The 18,944-nt window shown below is 53.7% G+C and overlaps 6 protein-coding genes across 6 annotated transcripts; 3 read left to right on the top strand and 3 right to left on the bottom strand.

Moving 5' to 3' along the window:
* The first annotated feature begins 187 nt into the window (after positions 1–187).
* On the top strand, positions 188–3,345 carry N656DRAFT_777734 (uncharacterized protein). The gene is made up of 6 exons (XM_064814877.1): positions 188–491; positions 552–848; positions 911–1,190; positions 1,246–2,481; positions 2,530–2,864; positions 2,934–3,345. The coding sequence occupies exons 1-6, from the start codon at positions 324–326 to the stop codon at positions 3,150–3,152; spliced, it is 2,535 nt and encodes an 844-aa protein (XP_064671304.1). The 5' UTR covers positions 188–323; the 3' UTR covers positions 3,153–3,345.
* On the bottom strand, positions 2,932–4,821 carry N656DRAFT_777735 (Clavaminate synthase-like protein). Its single transcript, XM_064814878.1, has 4 exons — positions 4,323–4,821; positions 3,579–4,232; positions 3,420–3,479; positions 2,932–3,345 (listed from the first exon to the last, which is right to left on the bottom strand). The coding sequence occupies exons 1-4, from the start codon at positions 4,574–4,576 to the stop codon at positions 3,270–3,272; spliced, it is 1,044 nt and encodes a 347-aa protein (XP_064671305.1). The 5' UTR covers positions 4,577–4,821; the 3' UTR covers positions 2,932–3,269.
* A 603-nt stretch (positions 4,822–5,424) lies between these two features.
* Positions 5,425–9,567, top strand: N656DRAFT_596520 (uncharacterized protein). Its single transcript, XM_064810230.1, has 3 exons — positions 5,425–5,741; positions 5,811–8,218; positions 8,287–9,567. Exons 1-3 carry the CDS (start codon positions 5,710–5,712, stop codon positions 9,297–9,299), a joined length of 3,453 nt encoding a protein of 1,150 aa, XP_064671306.1. The 5' UTR covers positions 5,425–5,709; the 3' UTR covers positions 9,300–9,567.
* An 815-nt stretch (positions 9,568–10,382) lies between these two features.
* Positions 10,383–10,916, bottom strand: N656DRAFT_707011 (uncharacterized protein; the record flags this gene model as incomplete). The annotated part of the gene is made up of 2 exons (XM_064811398.1): positions 10,383–10,588; positions 10,880–10,916. 2 exons carry the CDS (start codon positions 10,914–10,916, stop codon positions 10,383–10,385), a joined length of 243 nt encoding a protein of 80 aa, XP_064671307.1.
* A 2,943-nt stretch (positions 10,917–13,859) lies between these two features.
* N656DRAFT_596500 (14-3-3 protein) lies at positions 13,860–15,400 on the top strand. The gene is made up of 2 exons (XM_064810229.1): positions 13,860–13,952; positions 14,183–15,400. Exon 2 carries the CDS (start codon positions 14,347–14,349, stop codon positions 15,289–15,291), a length of 945 nt encoding a protein of 314 aa, XP_064671308.1. The 5' UTR covers positions 13,860–13,952; positions 14,183–14,346; the 3' UTR covers positions 15,292–15,400.
* Positions 15,401–16,779: 1,379 nt separating this feature from the next.
* Positions 16,780–18,790, bottom strand: N656DRAFT_788667 (uncharacterized protein; the record flags this gene model as incomplete). Its single annotated transcript, XM_064816708.1, has 9 exons — positions 16,780–17,023; positions 17,060–17,162; positions 17,207–17,284; positions 17,321–17,477; positions 17,517–17,537; positions 17,571–17,788; positions 17,822–18,405; positions 18,435–18,585; positions 18,658–18,790. 9 exons carry the CDS (start codon positions 18,788–18,790, stop codon positions 16,780–16,782), a joined length of 1,689 nt encoding a protein of 562 aa, XP_064671309.1.
* Positions 18,791–18,944: the final 154 nt, after the last annotated feature.

Consider the following 18,944-nt stretch of genomic DNA (forward strand, 5'->3'; position numbering starts at 1 on the left):
GAAAGGTGCTGGATCGGCCTATCAGATGTAAGTGCTGTGCTCCAATCGACGTGTCAAGCCAATCAGCGCTGCCAATCGCGCTAAAGTGTGTGCATCTTTGGGCCCCGCTGGCGGTTGGAGCCCAGAAATACCGACCCCACCCTGAGCTTAACCTCGTGTGGTCTCGGCTTATCGATTGTCCTTATCAGCGAGCATCTCCGCCAAAAAAATTCAGTGCACACCTACACTGTTCCCGCCCTATACGCTTCAGGTCCATCAACAACAGCAGGGGAACAGCACACCTCGTACGAGGTCTGTTCGCTCGCAATACGAATCGCATCACCATGGCGATCCAGAAGAAACATGGCAAGGGCCGTCTCGACAAGTGGTATAAGCTCGCCAAGGAGAAGGGGTACCGTGCTCGTGCTGCTTTCAAGTTGATCCAGCTCAACAAGAAATATGGCTTTCTCGAGAAGAGCAAGGTCGTCCTCGATCTTTGCGCGGCCCCAGGTGTAAGTTTGCCATTATGAGTCTCGGCACCGCCCAAGATTCTGAGAGCTAAGTGTTGTTAGTCATGGTGTCAAGTATGCGCAGAGACGATGCCCCAGAATAGTATCATCATTGGCGTCGACCTCTCGCCCATCAAGCCCATTCCCAAGGTGATTACGTTCCAAAGCGATATTACCACCGAGAAGTGCAGGGCGACAATTCGAAGCCATCTGAAGACATGGAAAGCCGACTGCGTGCTTCACGACGGCGCCCCCAATGTCGGTACCGCCTGGGTGCAGGATTCATACAACCAGGCCGAGCTGGCGCTACACTCGCTGAAGCTTGCGACCGAATTCCTGATTGAGGGCGGAACTTTTGTGGTATGTCCCGGTGCAGAGCGAGGGGTTGTGCATCGCTGACATTCATACACTTTCTTGCGCAGACCAAAGTATTCAGATCAAAAGACTACAACTCCCTGTTATGGGTCCTCAACCAGCTCTTTACGAAAGTCGACGCCACTAAGCCCCCATCGTCCCGCAATGTTTCGGCAGAGATTTTCGTTGTGTGTAGGGGCTTCAAGGCCCCCAAGCGCATCGACCCTCGCTTGCTCGATCCGCGCTCCGTGTTCGAAGATCTGGCAGACCCAGCTCCGAACAACGAGGCGAAGGTGTACAACCCGGAAGTGAAGAAACGCAAGAGAGAGGGTTATGAGGAGGGGGACTGTATGCGTCGTACCATCGCCGATGATTGACTACCGTGCTGACGTCTCGATCACAGACATCCAGTTCAAAGAAATACCAGCCAGCGAGTTTATCCAGACAACGGACCCGATTGCCATCCTCGGCCAGTACAACAAGTTGACCTTTGAGCAAGCAAAAAATGGCGACGTAGCCCTGGCCGCGCTCAATAAATTGCCCGAGACAACGGACGAAATTCGGGCCTGCTGCGCTGACTTGAAGGTTCTTGGGAGAAAGGAATTCAAACTTTTGTTGAAATGGCGGCTAAAAGTCCGCGAGATTTTTGGATTTCCAACCAAAAAGACCACCAAAGCTCCGTTGGCAGAGGAGGTGGCGGAAGTGGCGGAGGTGGAAGATATGGATGAGGAGCTCAGGATCCAGGAGGAGCTTCAAAAAATTAAGGATAGGGAATCGGCCAAGAAAAAAAAGGAGAGACGAAAAGAGAACGAAAAGAAGCAAAAGGAAATCGTGCGGATGCAGATGAACATGACCGCACCTATGGATATAGGTATGGAACAGGAGGGCCCAAGAGGGCCGGATTCAATGTTCCGCCTGAAGTCCATCGACCAAACAGAGGCCCTGCGCAGGATATCCAAGGGCAAGATGGCTATTCTCACCGAAGCCGAAACGAAGAAAGACCTCGACTCCGGAATTGGCTCCTCGGGCGAGACGGACGACGAGAGCGATGAGGAAGCGGACCGGCTAGAGCGGGAGCTGGACAACATGTACGACCGGTATAAGGAGAGGAAAGCGGAAGCCGATGCGAAATACCGTGCCAAGAAGGCCAGGCAAGAGCATGATGACGAGGAGTGGGAGGGTGTTTCGGCCAGCGAGAAAGGGGATAGCGACGACGAGGAAATGCTTGAAGAGGACAGCGACGAAGATTCCGATGCCGAGGAACGGGGGGATACCGGCAAGCCTCTTCTTCGGGACCTGGACAATACGCCCCGGGATACTGACGGGCTTTCAAAACGAGCACGGGGTTTCTTTAATCAAGATATCTTCCGGAGTATTCCAGGGCTTCTAGACGTCCCAGAAGACGAAGAGGAAGGGGAGGAGGAGGAAGCTGCTGCCGGCGGAGAAGATGGAGAACCAGAGATTAGTGCTGACGAAGTGTCCGAGGATGAATTACCCACGGTGCAGGAGCAGCGGGCAAAGCGCAAGGAGAAGGGCACGGCCAAGGATGGAAAAGGAGATGATGACTTTGAGATTGTGAAGCGGAATGAGGATGATGATTGGGAGGAGACGGAGAAGAAAACGAAGGATGGCAGGCCTAGTAAGTTGCGTGATCTCGATCCGACTACGCAACATACTAACGTCCCAGACATCGACATCATCACGGCGGAGGCCATGACGCTAGCTCACCAGCTGGCCCGCGGCGAGAAGACGGCCCACGACATCATTGACGAAGGGTACAACAAGTATGCGCTCAAGGACCGGGACGGTCTACCAGACTGGTTTCTGGACGACGAGAGCAAGCATGACAAGCCGCACAAGCCCATCACCAAGGAGGCTGCTGCTGCCATCAAGGAGAAATTACGGGCCTATAACGCCAGACCAATCAAGAAGGTGGCCGAGGCGCGGGCCAGGAAGAAGCTCAAGCAGGCTCAGCGCCTCGAGAAGCTCAAAAAGAAGGCCGATCTGTTAGCCGGGGACGAGGTTGGTTGCAGCCAGTTTTTTGTCTTCGCTTGCTCCTTGGTTCACGTTTTCTAACTTGTATCGAAACAGGGAATGTCTGAGAAGGAGAAGGCGACCAGTATCGCCAAGTTGCTTTCTGCTGCCGCACGGAAGAAGAGGAGACAACCGGTCAAGGTTGTAAAAGCTACGGGCGCGAACCGTGGTATTTCGGGCCGGCCAAAGGGGGTCAAGGGCAGATATAAAATGGTTGACCCGCGCATGAAGAAGGAAATGAGGGCCCTCAAGAGGATTGCCAAGAGAAAGAAGTAGTGGGCGACGTATATGGGTGTACATACATGTCAGGTTGTTGATATGCTTGCTCCCGTCTAGAGAGTGATGACAACAGATTCAAAGGCATGTAGAGGTGCCACCGCTGCCTCTCCAGCACTAGATCTCTCTGTTCGACACAGATCGCACGAATGTGCTGAGCGGGTAGAGTGGTCCGCTAAAGTCCATGTCATACCTTGGCAGAAAGAGAAGAAGAAGCTGTGTTAAGCAAGAGCATGGAACGGGAGGCACGGGAAAGGCGACGCTTACCAGTAGTTGACGGCAATGCACACCCCTTCTGGTGAGCAAGACTGCGAAACCTTGTGATACCTGTGCGAATTCGGATGAAAGTCAGCCACCACCAAGCCATTTCCTTTCCATCCCAAAACAATTGACCCGCCAGCAGAGCCGCAGATATGTGGAACGCACCACATGCAAGGCAAGTAAAGCATATCCCCCGGGTTGAGCGTCACCCTCATGGGCTCAGCCAGTTTGGAGTACCGCGTCTGGTTTTCCCGAGGCAAGTCGGGGTCCCAGGTGGCAAAGGGCACCCTTTCCGCCTTCTCGTCTTCGACTACCAATTCCAGGCGCCCGTCCGTGTTGGTGTTGGTGCCGTTCCCGGACGACGGGGACGACGACCGCTCGTAGCGCGCCGGTCGCAACATCTGCTCGTTCACGCAGGGCTGGCAGACGGGCGGAAGCAGCACAAAGTGCTTCTGGCCGGTCACCTGCACGTAGATGTTCTCGTAGTTGTCCTTGTGGAGTGCGGTCACGCTGCGCGAGTTGCCGATCCACAGGTTGATGGCGTCCGGCTCCCGGTCGAGGGCGATGCGCGCAAAGGGGATGGTGCGCTGCACATGGCTGAACAGGGCAAGGTATTCGTGGCGCAGGTTGTCGTTTTGGGTTTGGGCGTAGCGGACTTCTTCCTCTTCCTGTTGCGGTCGGGTTGGTTGGAGTTGATGTTCTTGCTTGATGAGATAGTCTAGAAAAGTGCTAAACGGCTGGTCTTCTTCGTGAGGTTTGGCAAAGACTAGGGTGGTGTTGCCCTCGGAATCGGTGAAAACGGTAGGAGAGTCCGCGTTGCTTGTGTGGTGCCAAAAGGCATTAGTATCTCCTAGGGTGTGCTACATACAAGGAAGGATTTGGAGGCAGTAAGGGATCTAGACAATATACCCTTTCGGAGTGACGGCTACGTTGACGCTCTCATCCTGGAGGAAATCTTTGAGAAATTCAACGTTCCATGTTCGAGTCGCCTGCCAGTCTGCTGCTGCACCTCTCACAACAAACGGTGTATTCCTAGCAACAAATCTCATGAACTCGAGCGGGCTCGGCTCTTCGTCGAGGTCCTCGATGATACAGCTGTTGAGCTCATTGTAATTTGTGATGAGTTCAGCAACAGGGTCTTCGGGAATTTGAGGGTCATCCATGGGCAATGAATATCATGAGATTGTTTCGTCTATCCGCGTGAAGACAGTTTCACTGCTGTAGGTATCTCAAACCGAAGCGGCAGTGACCTGGGCACGGGCCACCAACAGAGCACCTAACGTTAATCGTCACGGACAAGGCATGAAACTGTAGACACGCGTACCATCTTGAATGTGTCGTTGAAGCAGATCGGTAAGCTCAGAGACGGTTGCATAGAGTGATGTTACACCAAGCTCAAGTGCATCACTGGTTCCTGCCTAGGTAGACGAGGACTCAATTCCCAGGACCCTCCATAAGTACGGCAATCCCCGTCTGCCAAGGCCTATGTGGTACAGTGTTCAGCTGTTTATAAGGTACTGTACGGATACGAATGAACGTCGGGTCTCTTTTCACTTTCGGATCGAATCCATCCAATGCTGCCAAGCAAAGACCGGGGACCAGAATCAATCCCATCGAATTCTAAAAAATTGCCATTGCAGATGAACCTTACCTTGCCATGCAGCCCCACATGCCGATGGACATCGTTCGACAAGACGTTTTGACACTTTGAGAAGGAACTTGACATTGAAAGCCTTGTACACGAGTTCTTCGTCGCCTTCCAACGAGTCCATAACCAGGTAGATCCAGCTTACAGCCTCATTGAAACTCCCAGTCCGAATACTTCCTTTCGCGTGGCTCTGAAGCTGGACCATCTGCTTGTACAGTACTGTACACTACAGGCTCTCTGCCCCTCGGATTGGCGTTGCCCGCTCCCCCCACCATATCCGGTTTCCTCTATCGACGCCATCGAGTATAGCGGAGTTAGCGCGAAATATTTTCGTCCGAAAGGCCTTACCACAGCACCCAGTACTCCATACTCTATCCGCTTCCCACCTATTGGGCCCTTATCCAAGCACGCCTCGCTGGCCCACGGCACTGCTCCCAAGGATGTGCCACGGCACGTAACTCCAAGGCCCTTCCCTCCTGCGGGCGGCTCATCCTATATCCTCCGCCATCTCCATTCAAGTTCTCCAGCGACGCGCTTTCCGTTCGATTTTGACACTAGAAGCTCGCCCACGGCCATTTCCCTCACCGGCGAGTGTCTGGGAAGCACTGCTGGCTCCACTCACATTCATGGGTAGGCCCCAGGGCTACTATGCTGTGGTATATTCTATATCCTTTGCGAGGGTGCGTACTCGGGAACTAGCCGCTTCCTGCGCTCTCCCCTTTCGCCGCCATGTGTTGACTTGCTGCTAGGACAACTGAGGCCCCTGTGCTCGCTCCGGCCCATCCTCTTCGGACAGCCTTTCTGCGCTACGGAACCTGGGCTGCCCGCCATGTCAAGACCGTGCTGCCTCTATCCGGGGCTGTGATTTTCGTTCTCCTCTACCTGTTCCCCTTTCTGTACACCACAGACACCACCAACATCACCACCGGAGTGTCCAACCTCCCTCACCATGTCTGGACCGACGCCCAGCCCCTGGGCGAGCCGGTTGCCGTCAGCCCCGATGTTATAATGCGCTCAATCTGGGTCCACGGCAGCTACATGAAAGCCCTCGAGCGCGACGTACTGCTAGGAGCTCTTGAGCTGCAAGATGAGCTGCTTGGGCCGACTATCGACTTCAACCCGCGCCAGACAACAAAGCCTCTGGAACCGCCTGACTTGGCTGGAGACCTGGATCCCCAACAACGAGATTCCTTCCACGTTATCAATGGCCTGACCAACCAGTCTTGGTTCTTCCACTCGCCGCTCCAGTACTGGTCTGGCTCTGCCGAGAAGATCCGCGCCGATCAAGACATTGTGTCTACCGTCAATATGAGGAAAACGCAGCCGACTTCCGTCAACACCACCCTGCGCCACTCGATCGTTTTCAGCGGCAAGCGCTTCGAAGAGCGACGCCTAGTTTCTGCCGATGCACTTGTCATCACTTTGATTCACCTTCACGATTCCCCTGTCGGCAGGCAGTGGGTGAGGAAGGCCGAAGCATTGGCTTCGCAGCATAGTGGCAAATGGCAAATCATTCCACCCGACGGCCGAGCCACCTCTAGCCAGCTTTACGAGTTCCAATTCCGCCCAATGTCCTGGTCTGACTGGGCCCTCCTAACCATCGCATACTCCCTTACCCTCCTCTACCTGTTGCACTGCCTGTCCAAGTTGCGTGCCGTCAAGTCGAGGCTCGGTCTTATGATCACCATTCTGGTCCAGATCGCTGCCTCGATTGTTTCCAGCTTCACAGTCTGCGCTATCTTCAAGATCGATCTCTCCCGCGTTCCTTACTACGCTTATCCCCTCGCGGTTCTCGCCATCAGCATGGAGAACTCATTTCGGCTCATCAACGCTGTCATCATGACTTCATCAGCTGTAAGCAATAGCGACAGGATAGGGGAAGCCTTCGGTGCCACGGCTCACATCGCTGTTGCCAATCGGGTACAAAACTTTCTGGTTCTCCTCGGCCTGTCGCGGATTACCTACCCCGGAGTCGCCGCCTTCTGCACGTTTGCGGCAATTGCCACTCTCTTCGACTTCTTCTATCTTGCAACATTTTTACTCTCTGTCCTTAGCGTGGACGTGCGGCAGAGAGAGTTGAGTGAGTTGGAGAAGGCGTCGCTAAAGCGGAAGAAGCCTTCGCAAAACGGGCAGGTCAAACAGCCCTGGATCGACACTGTCACACAGATCCGTCTCGGCGAAACAGCCATATCGACAAGGGTAGCCGGAACCATGGTCCTGGTTGGCTTCGTCCTCATCGCGCAGGCTCATTACACTCCAGACGGCCACCGTCGCTGGCTGAACCAAATCTTCAGCCTCTCATGGAGGAGAGCCGCTGGGAGCGCGCCAAAGTCGTCCTTACTTGTCGACATTCATCAGGCCAGAAGTCCGACGTCCTGGCTCCGCCTCCAAGATCATGAGACGGCGCGCGAAGTGATTAACGTTATTAAACCTTGGGCTCACAGCTATGTAGCGCGGGTTTATGATCCCATTGTCTTCGTCCTTCGAGGTGCAGACCGCATTCCGCATACGAGAGAGCCGCTGTTTCTACCGGCCTTGTACGATTTCTTCCACCATCGGATTCCCCAATTTGTCGTCTCCTTATTGACTGTTTTGGCGGCCCTGCGCTTGTTTACGAGCTTTCTCGTTCGAGGGGAGTTCCAAGATGACTCGGGACCCGAACATCCAGACCATGAACACTTTATCTCTGTTCGATCGCTGAGCAGAGGACACACGCTAGATGTCGTGAAGATGGCAGCATCCCCGGGAGCGCAACTTGCTTCGGTCGGGCTCGATCGCGCTATTCAGATTTGGAACGTGCCATCAGGCGTGCGACGCCAGGTACTCACCGACCCGGATGTCCCTTTAGAGAACCCTTTCCCTGTTTTGAGTATGGCATTTGATGATGACTCAAAATGGCTGGCATTGGTCTCGTGGCAGAGAGTGTTTTTCTGGAATATCAATGAGCAACGGTGGGGGCCCACAAGGAGTATAGACTTGGGCGGTCACAAAGCAGAGTCTGTCTTCTTTACAACCAAGAGTCAAGATTCACCTCCGGCATTGGTGCTGGTGAGGAGGAATGGCACGGGCTTGGAAATTCCACTCCAAGAAGCAGAGACAACTGATTTTGTGATCTGCAAGACGCCGCTGATCTGGGCGACCGGGTTCCCAGAAAGAGGTATGTTTGTTGCTATTAGAGAGAGACTCCCCTAGCACCGGCCGACCCACTGACAATGTACCTCTCAGCTCACCTCCCGCAACACCCCCCTCCAATGTCTATCTTGACAGCCTCTCGGAAGAACTGTATTCACTTAGTCAGGCAACAGGGCAATGAATGGGTGTCCAGGGAAGTGAAGCTCAAAGAGCGGGAGGATAGAGACGTGCACTGCCTGCTACCCATCCCAGCTCTGTCGATGTACCTGGTTGGCCGTTCCCAGTCCGTGGACTTGGTAGACATTGATTCCGACACCATTATCCATACGTTTCAGACGGAGCCAATGCAGCCGCGGACGCTAAAACGCATACTGCCGATACGGAGTCAACAGCCGGGCCTCCCGTCCTTCACACTATCCTATGTCAATTCAGAAACAGGGAATCTGGTGGTCCACACTTACGCTCCGCAAGCCGAGAACGACTCGATGCCCCCTAGCAGCCCGATATGGCCGGCGAGCCGCAGCCAAATTCAATGGAGCCAGATGAAGGAGATTATCAGATACGAGGCAAACCCAGGAATCTGGGAAGCTTTGCCAAGTGGAGCCATTGTGGGCGTGCGCAAGAGACATGATTGCAAACCTCGGCCTATATTATCACCGAATGGGCTCCGCAGGCGCATTGGTAGCCGTTCCGAGTTATACAGCCATGCTGCCTCATCTGCGGTGACGCATGGTTGGGAGGCTTGGGTTTTGAACCTCCACCCCGAGGCGAAGAGCGGATTTGAGACGAGGCCTCTCGATGAGCCTACCGGAATAGGGAAGGAGCAACAGCAGGACGATCTGGGTCAGCTAATGATTTCGGAAGTGGGCCCCATGGTTAAGTTGAGCGCCACTAGTGTGGCAGTTGGATTCGGGACGGTCGTCAAAGTCATCAGTGTCGGGCACGAGCACTTCGACAAGGCCCTTGACGATATCGGCCAACTCGGGGCTGGGGCGCTGTTGAATCTGACGGGAAACAGAAGGAAAAAGCTCTCTGCCGGCTCTGGAAAAGGCTCCACGGCCGCAGCGGCTGCTGTTTCCGCCGCCGCCGCTGCTGTGAAAACGTGATGGATAGTAAGTAGGTGGGCAGCGGTTGATGGCGGGCCCAGGGCGGTGCCGGAGAGGCAGTGGCGAAGGTTTGCTAAAGCATTGATATATACCCCTTGTCTGGGCATTTGGTTCGAAAGAGATTGGGCTGTTTTGGCGTACAGATGGCGGGTCCCGGGACACAAGCAGACACATTTTGAGGCCACCTGGATGGCCTCTAGATGGATTGGCATAGTAAATCAGGCTGGTTGGATTGAAGCTTGAAAGGATATTGCCAGTTAGAACAGGACACGCGATACCTGTATCATAGCACATGGTAGAATGGGCCAGTTGAATTGGGTCCATGGTTTAGGGTTGCATAAGGGGGTGACAGAGAAGATACCTGGCATTGTAGATATTGTTGAGAATTGAAAAGAAACACTGCAAATCGAAGAAGACAACTAAGAAGTAATCGTACCCTCCTTTCCAACGCACCGCTGCGATCGGATTGGTCCATCAGTCAGTCCTTTGGCGTCCACACTCGGGCCCCAATTGCACTGAGGTGTAGTGTTCCCGTATTACTCTTGGGCCTGGCCGCCCTTTATATGATGTGTCGTGAATGCATGTTCGTTTCTGACGTGATCTATTTCTAGCCGTCTGGTGATGAGTAGTAGGCATGTCGTGTCGGTCGTGAGATTTCGTGTCCGCGTGCCACCTCCTTTCTGCGCTCGTCCCTCCCTTGCCGCGCTCTCTTCCCTCCCTTCCTGTCCCTTATCCGAGATCTGACGGTGGTTCTCGCTCGTCCCCCAATCAATTCTGTCAATCATTACATGCGTGTCTGAGTGAGCCTTTTCCTCAGCACTGGCCCTCACTATCATCGCGGGCTCCCTGGCACATAGCGAAGTTACTCCTACAATGCCAACGATGAACGACTTCGATGACTTTGGGTTCCCTATAATCTCTGAACAAAAAGGAAAGGTCATGAAAACAGGAGTAAGTCAGAGCTACATCTGAGACGTCATAGTCATAAGGTAAAAGGGGAAAAAAACACAAGAGAAAAGAAGGGGAGAAAGGGGGGAAGACATCAAAGAAACAAAAGCCCGGCTACGGATATTCAGATATCATCTACCTTCTCGAACGTGACTGCCTCCCACTATACCGCTGCTGCTGCTGCTGCTGCTGAAAATGATCGTCGGGAAATGCACCTTGACCGCCCTTGCAGTCGTCGCACAACTCGTCGAGCGGAATGGTCTGCCAGATGCGCCGCTCGCCGCAGGGCGTCTGGATCATGCTTGCCGGACCGCAGAAGCGGGCGAAGGAGAAAGTCATGTCTGTATTTTGTATACGGTTTCTTGTTAACATCATCATGCTTCTCTTCTTCTCCTTTCTTTGTCTCTCTCTCCCTCATTTCTTCTTCAAGGAAGGGGACTTGAGTGTTGAGTGTTTCCCGCTTGGGAAAGCTGGTGCCCCCAGTGCCCTGACGGGGGAATATGGGAGGGGGGAAGGGTAAGCCTACTTGGAGGAGGGAAAAAATAAGTAGGTCTTGTCATTTTGGGACTTTGGTTGGTGAGGCAGCGTGCAGACATAGTGTAGTTCAAATATAAGTAACAGGGAGAACAAACGTTTGCAGGAAAAGGCATGAGCGTAGTAGAGGCACATGGCTTGAGAGCAGTGCTTCTCCCTTGCAGTTGACTCTTCGACAACACTTGTAGTTGACCGCGGGAGGTGGAAGTTGACTGCTTTTCGTCCCGGCTTGGGGTTATGCTTGGGAATGTTCTCGATGATATTTGCAAGAAGAGTATGACGAAGGACAAACAAATCAGGAGTCGGCTTCTATTGTAGCTTCACGTCCTCACTCTTTCGCCGGATAGCCGCATCAGACGTCTGCTTGAAGACTGCAAGGTCAAGCGCCGAGGGTCAGATGAGCGACTCATGCCATCTTATAACACCCATCTCGGGCACCATAAATCACCAAGCAGCATCCGGATCCCATGGCCGGCTGAAGTTGAGTGGCAACAAGCTCTCGCCTCACTTGCGCAGCTCAGATCTATCTGTGCAGATGATTTGCGGCATGTGTGTTGGAGGCTGACGAGAATTCCCAGTTCTGCTTGCTTGGGGCTTCAGCTGCGTCGCCCGTATCTCGTGCAGCCTCAGGCTGTCACCCTCCAACTTTGCAGTTTTGGGCAACACACCAACCTGGAAGTCCCAACGGGCCGAGCTGACTCGCCGAACCGTTTTTTAACACACGGGTCATCAAGGCTAGGTAAGGCGTTACGGGGGAGGTTGAGTGTAGTCCAGCGTATTATCAGGGGCTTCCGCAAAACTTTCTACTTCAGCCAACGAGTAACCATGCGGCCTCGGTCTCCTCCCGAATGGCCAATAGTACATGTACAATAGGAGCGCCTGAACGGAGCAGAATCCGGCAGGAGGGCGCGCCCCAGGATTGCATCTTGAGATTCGTCTCAGCTGATTCCAAGGCAGGAAGGCATTTATTTGTGCCTGGTTAATGGCTTGTGCAACTCTTTCAGCAGCCGTTCGGTCGCCCCAGTACGGTTGGGAAGGAGGCCCTAAATGCACGAGGAAGCCGGTCCAGAGACTTGAAAAAATAGAAGGGCTCTTAACGGTATAGGGCTGCAGGGCAAAGGGTCGGTGACGCAGTGTAACTGTAACGACCAAGACATCCGCCGCGGTGACACGAAAGCCCAAGGTATACTTCGTACTTGGCGATCGGAGATGGTATGGGCTCACGGGGCTGCGAAGTGTCCGAGCAATTCAATGACAGCGCTGAAAACCAAGTAGAGTACGAATGCGGCTCATGTTAAGGTTGGGGGCTGTCGAGCTCATCATATTGGATCGAGTGTCTGTGAATATTTCCAGGCTTGCCACCATTCATACTCGGTACTTCCATGGTCAGCCGAATGCGTTGCTCACCGCCAGTTCGGCATCGTCGTTTGTCCAAGGATTCGGAAACGATATTGGCGGCCGCCTGCGCTGAGCTGTCATCAAGAGCAAAGTACACACATACAGCATATGTGGAGTGACTGTATGTGGTGTAAGCGCCATGAAGCCGTCCTGTTTCCTCAAGGGAATGCCGTGAAGGGGGTGGTCGCTTGTTTAGAGGCCCAATACTGAGTAAATGCGTTGTCGTAGTCGATGAACAACGTCCAGCCGAGCTTGAAAAAAGGTGGAAGGCTGGGAATCTGTGGCGCTTCCTTGGTTCCGAGATCGCAGGGGTTCAGCTGCTGCCGCTTGGATCTCGCTGGCGGCTTGGCATTTACCTTGGCCCGTGCGAAGGTGATGTAAGGCACAACTTTGAACTGGCTTGCTCACTGACAGGCAAGCAGAAAATTACCGAAAAGACAAACAGTTAGGTACAGTGTAGGTCACTTCCAATAATCAGTGACAAGATGTGGAAAGGGGGAATATGTAAGTTGTGAGGCTAGCGGTACAGTTTTGATAGGTAATGTACGTACGGTACACAGTACAACGGTCATTATGTATTGCAATGGCCTGTGCGCTGCATCACGTCAGGCAGCTTCCACTAACGCTAAAGTGCTGACTGAGGTGAAGAGCAAGCGCTCGTGCTGGCTTTGATTAACTGCACCAGCTCCCTTGAACTTGCCGTGTCCAGTTGACTTCATCGCTGAGTCTGAGCTGATGATAATTCTACTGTCCCGTTGTGCTCAACTTCTCAAGCACGATGCAGAAACGGGCCGCATGATTGCCGGCGCCTGCGGCTCCCCAGATTCTGGCCGTCATCAGAGCGCTCATGCACGGCGTCTCCTGCGTTTCGCGCGTCTCGACCCTGCCTGCCCTGGTTGACCCCATCGCTGTCCCCGCCCAAAATGGAGCCCTGGAGCGTGCGGCTTGCAGCCAAGCGATTGAGAAGGCGGTGGACAACTCATCCTGCAGCTCGCCATCTGCAAGACCCTCTCAAGTCTCATCCAAAGTCAACGGCGTGGCTGACTGCCCTCGCTCTTTCAATCAGTCAGGTCGATCGCACCCAATGACATAGTCGCTCCTTTTCTCCTATCTTGGCTTTCGACTCGGCCTGTGGTGCGCTGCAAGTTTTTCTCGTCTCTGTAACAGTAACTAGGGCCCGCCGCTAGCGACTGCGCTATCCGAAGTGCGCTCATCCCAGAAGACGAATAACCACAATTTACCACAGAGCCGGGTCGTCTCGTCTCGTCTCTTTGCATTCGCTCGTTCATGCATACGAAGACCCTCATTGTGCGCTGCTGTTCCTGCGACTTCACGTCTCAGACAGACAGTCAAGACGTCTCCAAGCCCGCCGGCTTCCATCTTGTCCTCTTGGCTGTGCCGTCGCGTTGCGCTTAATTCCATTGCCTCGAACTCGAACTCTGGTGACCACTACTGTCCCAACTCACTCACCTCCATTAAAACGGCTCTCGACTTCGATATCCGCGGCTCCGATCATGAGCAGGGCCGCCAATTGACCCACTGCGCTCACCGAATTGGGCCCCTGCTAGCCAACCGCCTGACGCTGTGCCGGCCTTTCAACCGCTGGTACAACTTCACACGCCTGCCTCACACAATCGCCTTTTAGCAGGTCGTCGCCATGCCCTGCCTCATTTTCCGCGGCCCCAATACCTCCAGTTCCGAGCTCCAACTCTCCTTCGGGGTCTCTTCCTGCTAACGGCCGCCCTCCGAGGCTGTTGATTCGCTCTACGACCTGTACAAATTGTCCTCTCCAGAACTGCTTGATTCGCTGTATCATATTGGTCAGTAATCCTCCAATGATCAAGTAATCCGCCCTGCGCTCAATTCTGATCTCCAATGATGCAGTTTTGTGTAATTAAGGCCACGGCTTCCCTGCTCCCTACGTTGGGAACTTGCTTGTGGAACTGAAGCCTGAGTCTCCTCAACGGCTGTGCGGTACTAACACAGGTTGTTTTTCACATCAGTGATGCAGATTAGACCGAACAGGCCAACAGTCACTCGTTCATATCACTATTCGTGGGAACAGCTTGCTTTCACCGTTGTTGTGGCTGGGAGGGAATAAAAAACGTCGACCGTCTAACCGTGAACTGGTGGACTTTCGCCGCTATCTCTTCTACATTGCTACCTCATGGCTTCCTCGGAGGTGGACCAGAAGTTCCTCGGCAAATTAGCCAAGGCGGTCGAGAACGATAACCCTCTCCTTGCATCGGTCTTGTTCAAGATTCTAGGGCTCTCCATCAACCTATCTGAACAACTCATCAGTGCCCGGAAGCAGCGTCGACAAGATGCAGCTCAGACAGAAGCCTCGCTCGACTTGACCCTCCACATCATTTGGTTGTCCCGCGAAGGACTGGTATTACTGCAGCAATACGTTTTACCTATGGTAGGGAACTATGTGGAGCTAAAGGTGCTGGCGTATAAGTTGCGCGCTTCCTTCTACCACATCTTTGTTCTCTTTCACAACACACCACCCGTCTCCACCATGGGCATGAACACGCCCGAGAGCCAGACAACGTCGACCGTCCCAGGACTGCCGACAAGAGTGGACAAGGGGAAAGGGGTTGCGAGAGATGGGGACGAGGATACGATCCAGAATCGCCAACATGTGCGCGGTGCCGATGGTGGGCCCGTAGGACCTCCCCCGGGGTTTGGACCGACACCCCCTTCAGCCTTCTTACTGAAGCCCGGTGATTACCTTCCGGAAGCACACCAATATTTCCGCGAAGCGGTTCAACTGGCCGAGGAGCTATTATGGGGGTCACACTCGCTCCGACTCTCGGTCAAGACCGAGTACGCAGCCTTCCTCTACGAATGCGTCCACGATGCCGAGGCCAGCCGAAAGTTGGCAAAGGACACCATTGCCGAGGTGTACGAGGCAACAGAGGGCATCGATAACGACATGTTCACTGATGCCTGCGAGCTGGTCACGGTGCTCGGTAAAATGATGAAACGGGGGCTGGGGTCAAACACAAACACGGCACTCCGGAGTAAAGCCCACGGATCTAGCTCAGGCACAGAGGGGACTCCGCAGACGGAACAAGCTGAAGGAACCGCACCACCAGGGATGATATGACGCCGCTTGGTTGGAGGCCAGCGGGTCCCCCGACAATTTCTATCTTTGACAACGGCTTCACCCTATCTCAAGCTCTGATCTTATCCCGTCCATAGCAGCATTTCCGGTCTTTTCGAGCAGTATATACTCGACATCTCTACTCGGCATCGCCTCCCAGGGTCAGCGGTGTGCATGACCCCAAACCAGATTCTGGATCTGGCTTGGGTCTCTTGTTTGCATGTGTGTAAATATATCGACGGGGCATGGGTTGTTATCTTTTTTTGCATATTCTGTTTTGGTTGCTTTTTGTCTTGTTGTTTTCCTTCTTTTCTTTGCTTATGATACCCGGTACGTACGTTCACAGCGGGCGACGGTGTCTTTTACTTCCTCCTTGCCTTTTTGGGGAAACGGGGCCATACCTAGTCGACTTGGGTTGGTCAATTTGGTTAAGGATGATGGTTGACTAATTATGTATGTATTATCATCTTCCCTGACCTTGTTTTATTGCGGTCGGGCTGCTCACGGTGATGGTGAAGGGGCTGCTCACTTCAAGGTTTAGGCGACGTCGAGGAAATGACGGGTGTTTGGTACGTCAGGGATGGTTACTCCTTAAGGGGGTTGGGATGTAGATGTGTGTCATTTAGATGTTTGGATTGTCCTAATCAATAACATATGAGAAACAATGACTTGAGTCGTCATTTTAGCAATTTCCTCGGGAGGGAGCAAGGAGGGTCTAACATGAGATAGTCGATACTCCCGTAGCGGATCCAGTTCTCTGGTCTTTGGGAACAGAATCCAGCAGCATAGGAAGGGCATGGGTTGAATGCGGTCTTTCGAAGCCGTTGTTCTATAGCCATGGAGCTGAATCTGCCCGTGCCGCAGCCAGAGGACTGGGACCTTCGGCATCCGGTCGCGTGGATATGTCCGTACTGCGGAAGCTGGAGCGAGTGGATCGCACCCTTCTGCGTAGGTAGCATGTCTCAACTCGGTAAGGAGAGAGTCGTCGTCCGTTCGGAACAAGTATGGTGTCATGATCGGGGCAGGACTGGTTCTGTACAGTACAGCGTTGAAGACGTGACGTGTCCGAGCTGGTTCTCGCGGGAGGCTCCGAGTCTTGGGGCGCGCACCGCGCTGTTTTGGGTCCCAGGATCCATGTCGAGCCGGCCTCTGGGTGGGTAAGGTAGCTGGAGGTAAGGATCGCCCGAATGAACTGTCGTCGTGGCTTACTTAGAGAGGAGGAATCCCCTGGATGAGATGGGCATGTAGGAATTGTAACTCTGGATTAACTTAGGTAGTAATACTTACCGGGAGGACCGGGTACCGAGTACCGGAAGCTACGTTTTGCAGTAGTCCTCAACAGGAGCTGGTGCCCTTCAATGGCGTTGTGGCGTAGTGTGGTCCAGGGGTCAGTGAGACTGAGGTAGTCTGTGATGCTCAAGGGTTCTGTTTATTTCACAGCGTTCTTGATTGACTTTCTGGCAGAACCCTATTCCAAACCCCCCCAGTGTTTTAGCCATGGGTGGCTGTAGCCCCAGGCACAGCCAGAATGCTTATATCTCTGTCTCCACCGACATCTTCCATGCAATAATGTATCATGCGAAGAGTAGAGGCCCTTGAGGGTTCGAGTTTAATATCACCTCTATGACCTGATGGGCGTTTGGCAGGTACTTTGTCTAAGCAGTCAGGAACATCCGAAACGAACCTGCCCGTGTCCTTGCGGAAGCCCAGTTGGATGTTGTGAACGAAGTGTTGCCTGCCCACTTTGACCCACCAGACCCAGTGAACCTACTCTCTGGCGTGGCCACGTTCCAGCCATGGCCAGAGTTCTGGTTCGATAAACTCTTTGCCAATAGTGCCGAACGGACGCCATGATAAGGTGCGAGATGATTCGTCTTGAAGGCGAAAGTTGTAGCGGTGTCGTAGCAAGTCGGCCAACGGACCAATTCCTTGGGATCCGTATAGCGCTGTGACGATTCAACGTCTAAGAATGATTGGGGCGACCCAGTCCAGGCTGCTACGGCAGGGTCAGGCGGCGCCATCGATCCGAAACCCCACCGCTCTTCGAGTGTTTCCAGATAGCGAGCGATCCAGTCCAGAATCGCAGTGTCGCCCAGAAGGAAAATGCCTGGCCACCACGAGGCAACCCTGGGCCGGCGAACTGCAAACACTTTTGCTAGCTGTAGCAGATTGCGGGACTCGAGAAGAAGCTTGATGACGGTGTGAATAGAGCTGAGCCAAGGGCAGACAAGATTGGTCTCGATATCTGGCTGCCAAAATATGCTCCAGATGACTGAGCCGACGGACCTCGGGTGCATGCTCAGTGTCATGTAATAGCGAAGGTCGGCCGTGTACTGACGAATTTGAGAAGCTTCTGTTGTAAAACTGTTCCTGCTGCCACTTTCAAGTGTGGGAAAGACGAACTGCGGAATCAGATGGATTTGGCGATAAAATGGAAGGGCCAGCGCTGCAAAGGATGCTGCTATAGAAGGTGAGATCTCTCCAGGCCTGTCCCTAGGCCCTGCTTCAGGTCCCAATAGTCCGAACAAATCACATAGTTCAATGAGCAATTCGGTTGCCTCGAATGAATCCGGGGGCTGTTCGTTTGAAAGGGCTGCCTGTTCGTGGACAGAAACGATCACAAAACACGCATCACCAGAACAGAAGGCAGCCCACAGCGGGAAGTCTCCCTCATTCGCCGCCCAGCCGAGTTTCGGTGAAAGGATTGCGCAGAGCCATCTCACCAGTTTGCGAGACGGGGATGCACCCAACAAGTCGAGGACAACATCACAGGTCTTGGGCCGGGAAGGCTTGACAGTGATGGGCAGTAGGGAGCTGGGGGGGTACACTACCTTTTTGCCCTGCAATTCCAGAAGGCGAGCGGAGAGAATATATGACCAGCACATGGTCAACAGCGAAAGGGCACTTTGGCTAGCCCAGGGGCCATGACCTTGACTGGGAGATGCGGGAGATGACAGAACGCGGCATTCAATTGCTTTAAGATAAGAGAGAAGGAAGGTTTTTCGGACGCCATGGAGGTATTGCAAATACGGAAGAGGCTCCGAGTCGTTGCCGACGCGGTCGCCGTGCTCGGGATCCGGTACATGCCACAGCGGCCGCCCAATCAGCCAGCCCTTCCTTGGTAGACGGTCCGGGAGCGCAGGAACATCCTCAACATGATGTAAGGATCTCCAAATCCCGCCGGGAAGGCCTGAGGAGGGAGCGATTCAGCTGATCTGACAAAGCGGGTCCATGTCGCTAGACCCTCGTTGAAGACGAGGTCAATAGCGGCTGATGTTGGTATAAGAGGGTCGTCATCTGCACCGACCAGCCTGTCCGGAATCGAAGACGAGGTGTCTGACGATTCCGAGGTAGCACTACTCGTATTACCGGAGGGCAGGGCTGAGTCGTCCCGCGTCACCACATGTCGATGACTGTTGGGTTTGCTGTATTCTGTCCGAATGATATGCCTCCCCGTGAGAATCCAATCAAGAATCTGGTCGTGCACGGTGACGAGAGTCATAAGACAGACGAGGTTGATGGCGATTGGGATGGATGAGACATTGAGATCTGAACAAGGTGGGTACTGGAATTTGGCGCGAATGCCACGTTGTTCTGTCCAACAGTTGCGTCGTCCAGTCCAGCCGGTATGGATGCGGAAGGAGCCGGCGAGACTG

The sequence above is a fragment of the Canariomyces notabilis genome, assembly GCF_033297395.1.
Source record: "Canariomyces notabilis strain CBS 508.74 unplaced genomic scaffold N656scaffold_7, whole genome shotgun sequence".
In the NCBI taxonomy this organism is placed as follows: domain Eukaryota; kingdom Fungi; phylum Ascomycota; class Sordariomycetes; order Sordariales; family Chaetomiaceae; genus Canariomyces; species Canariomyces notabilis.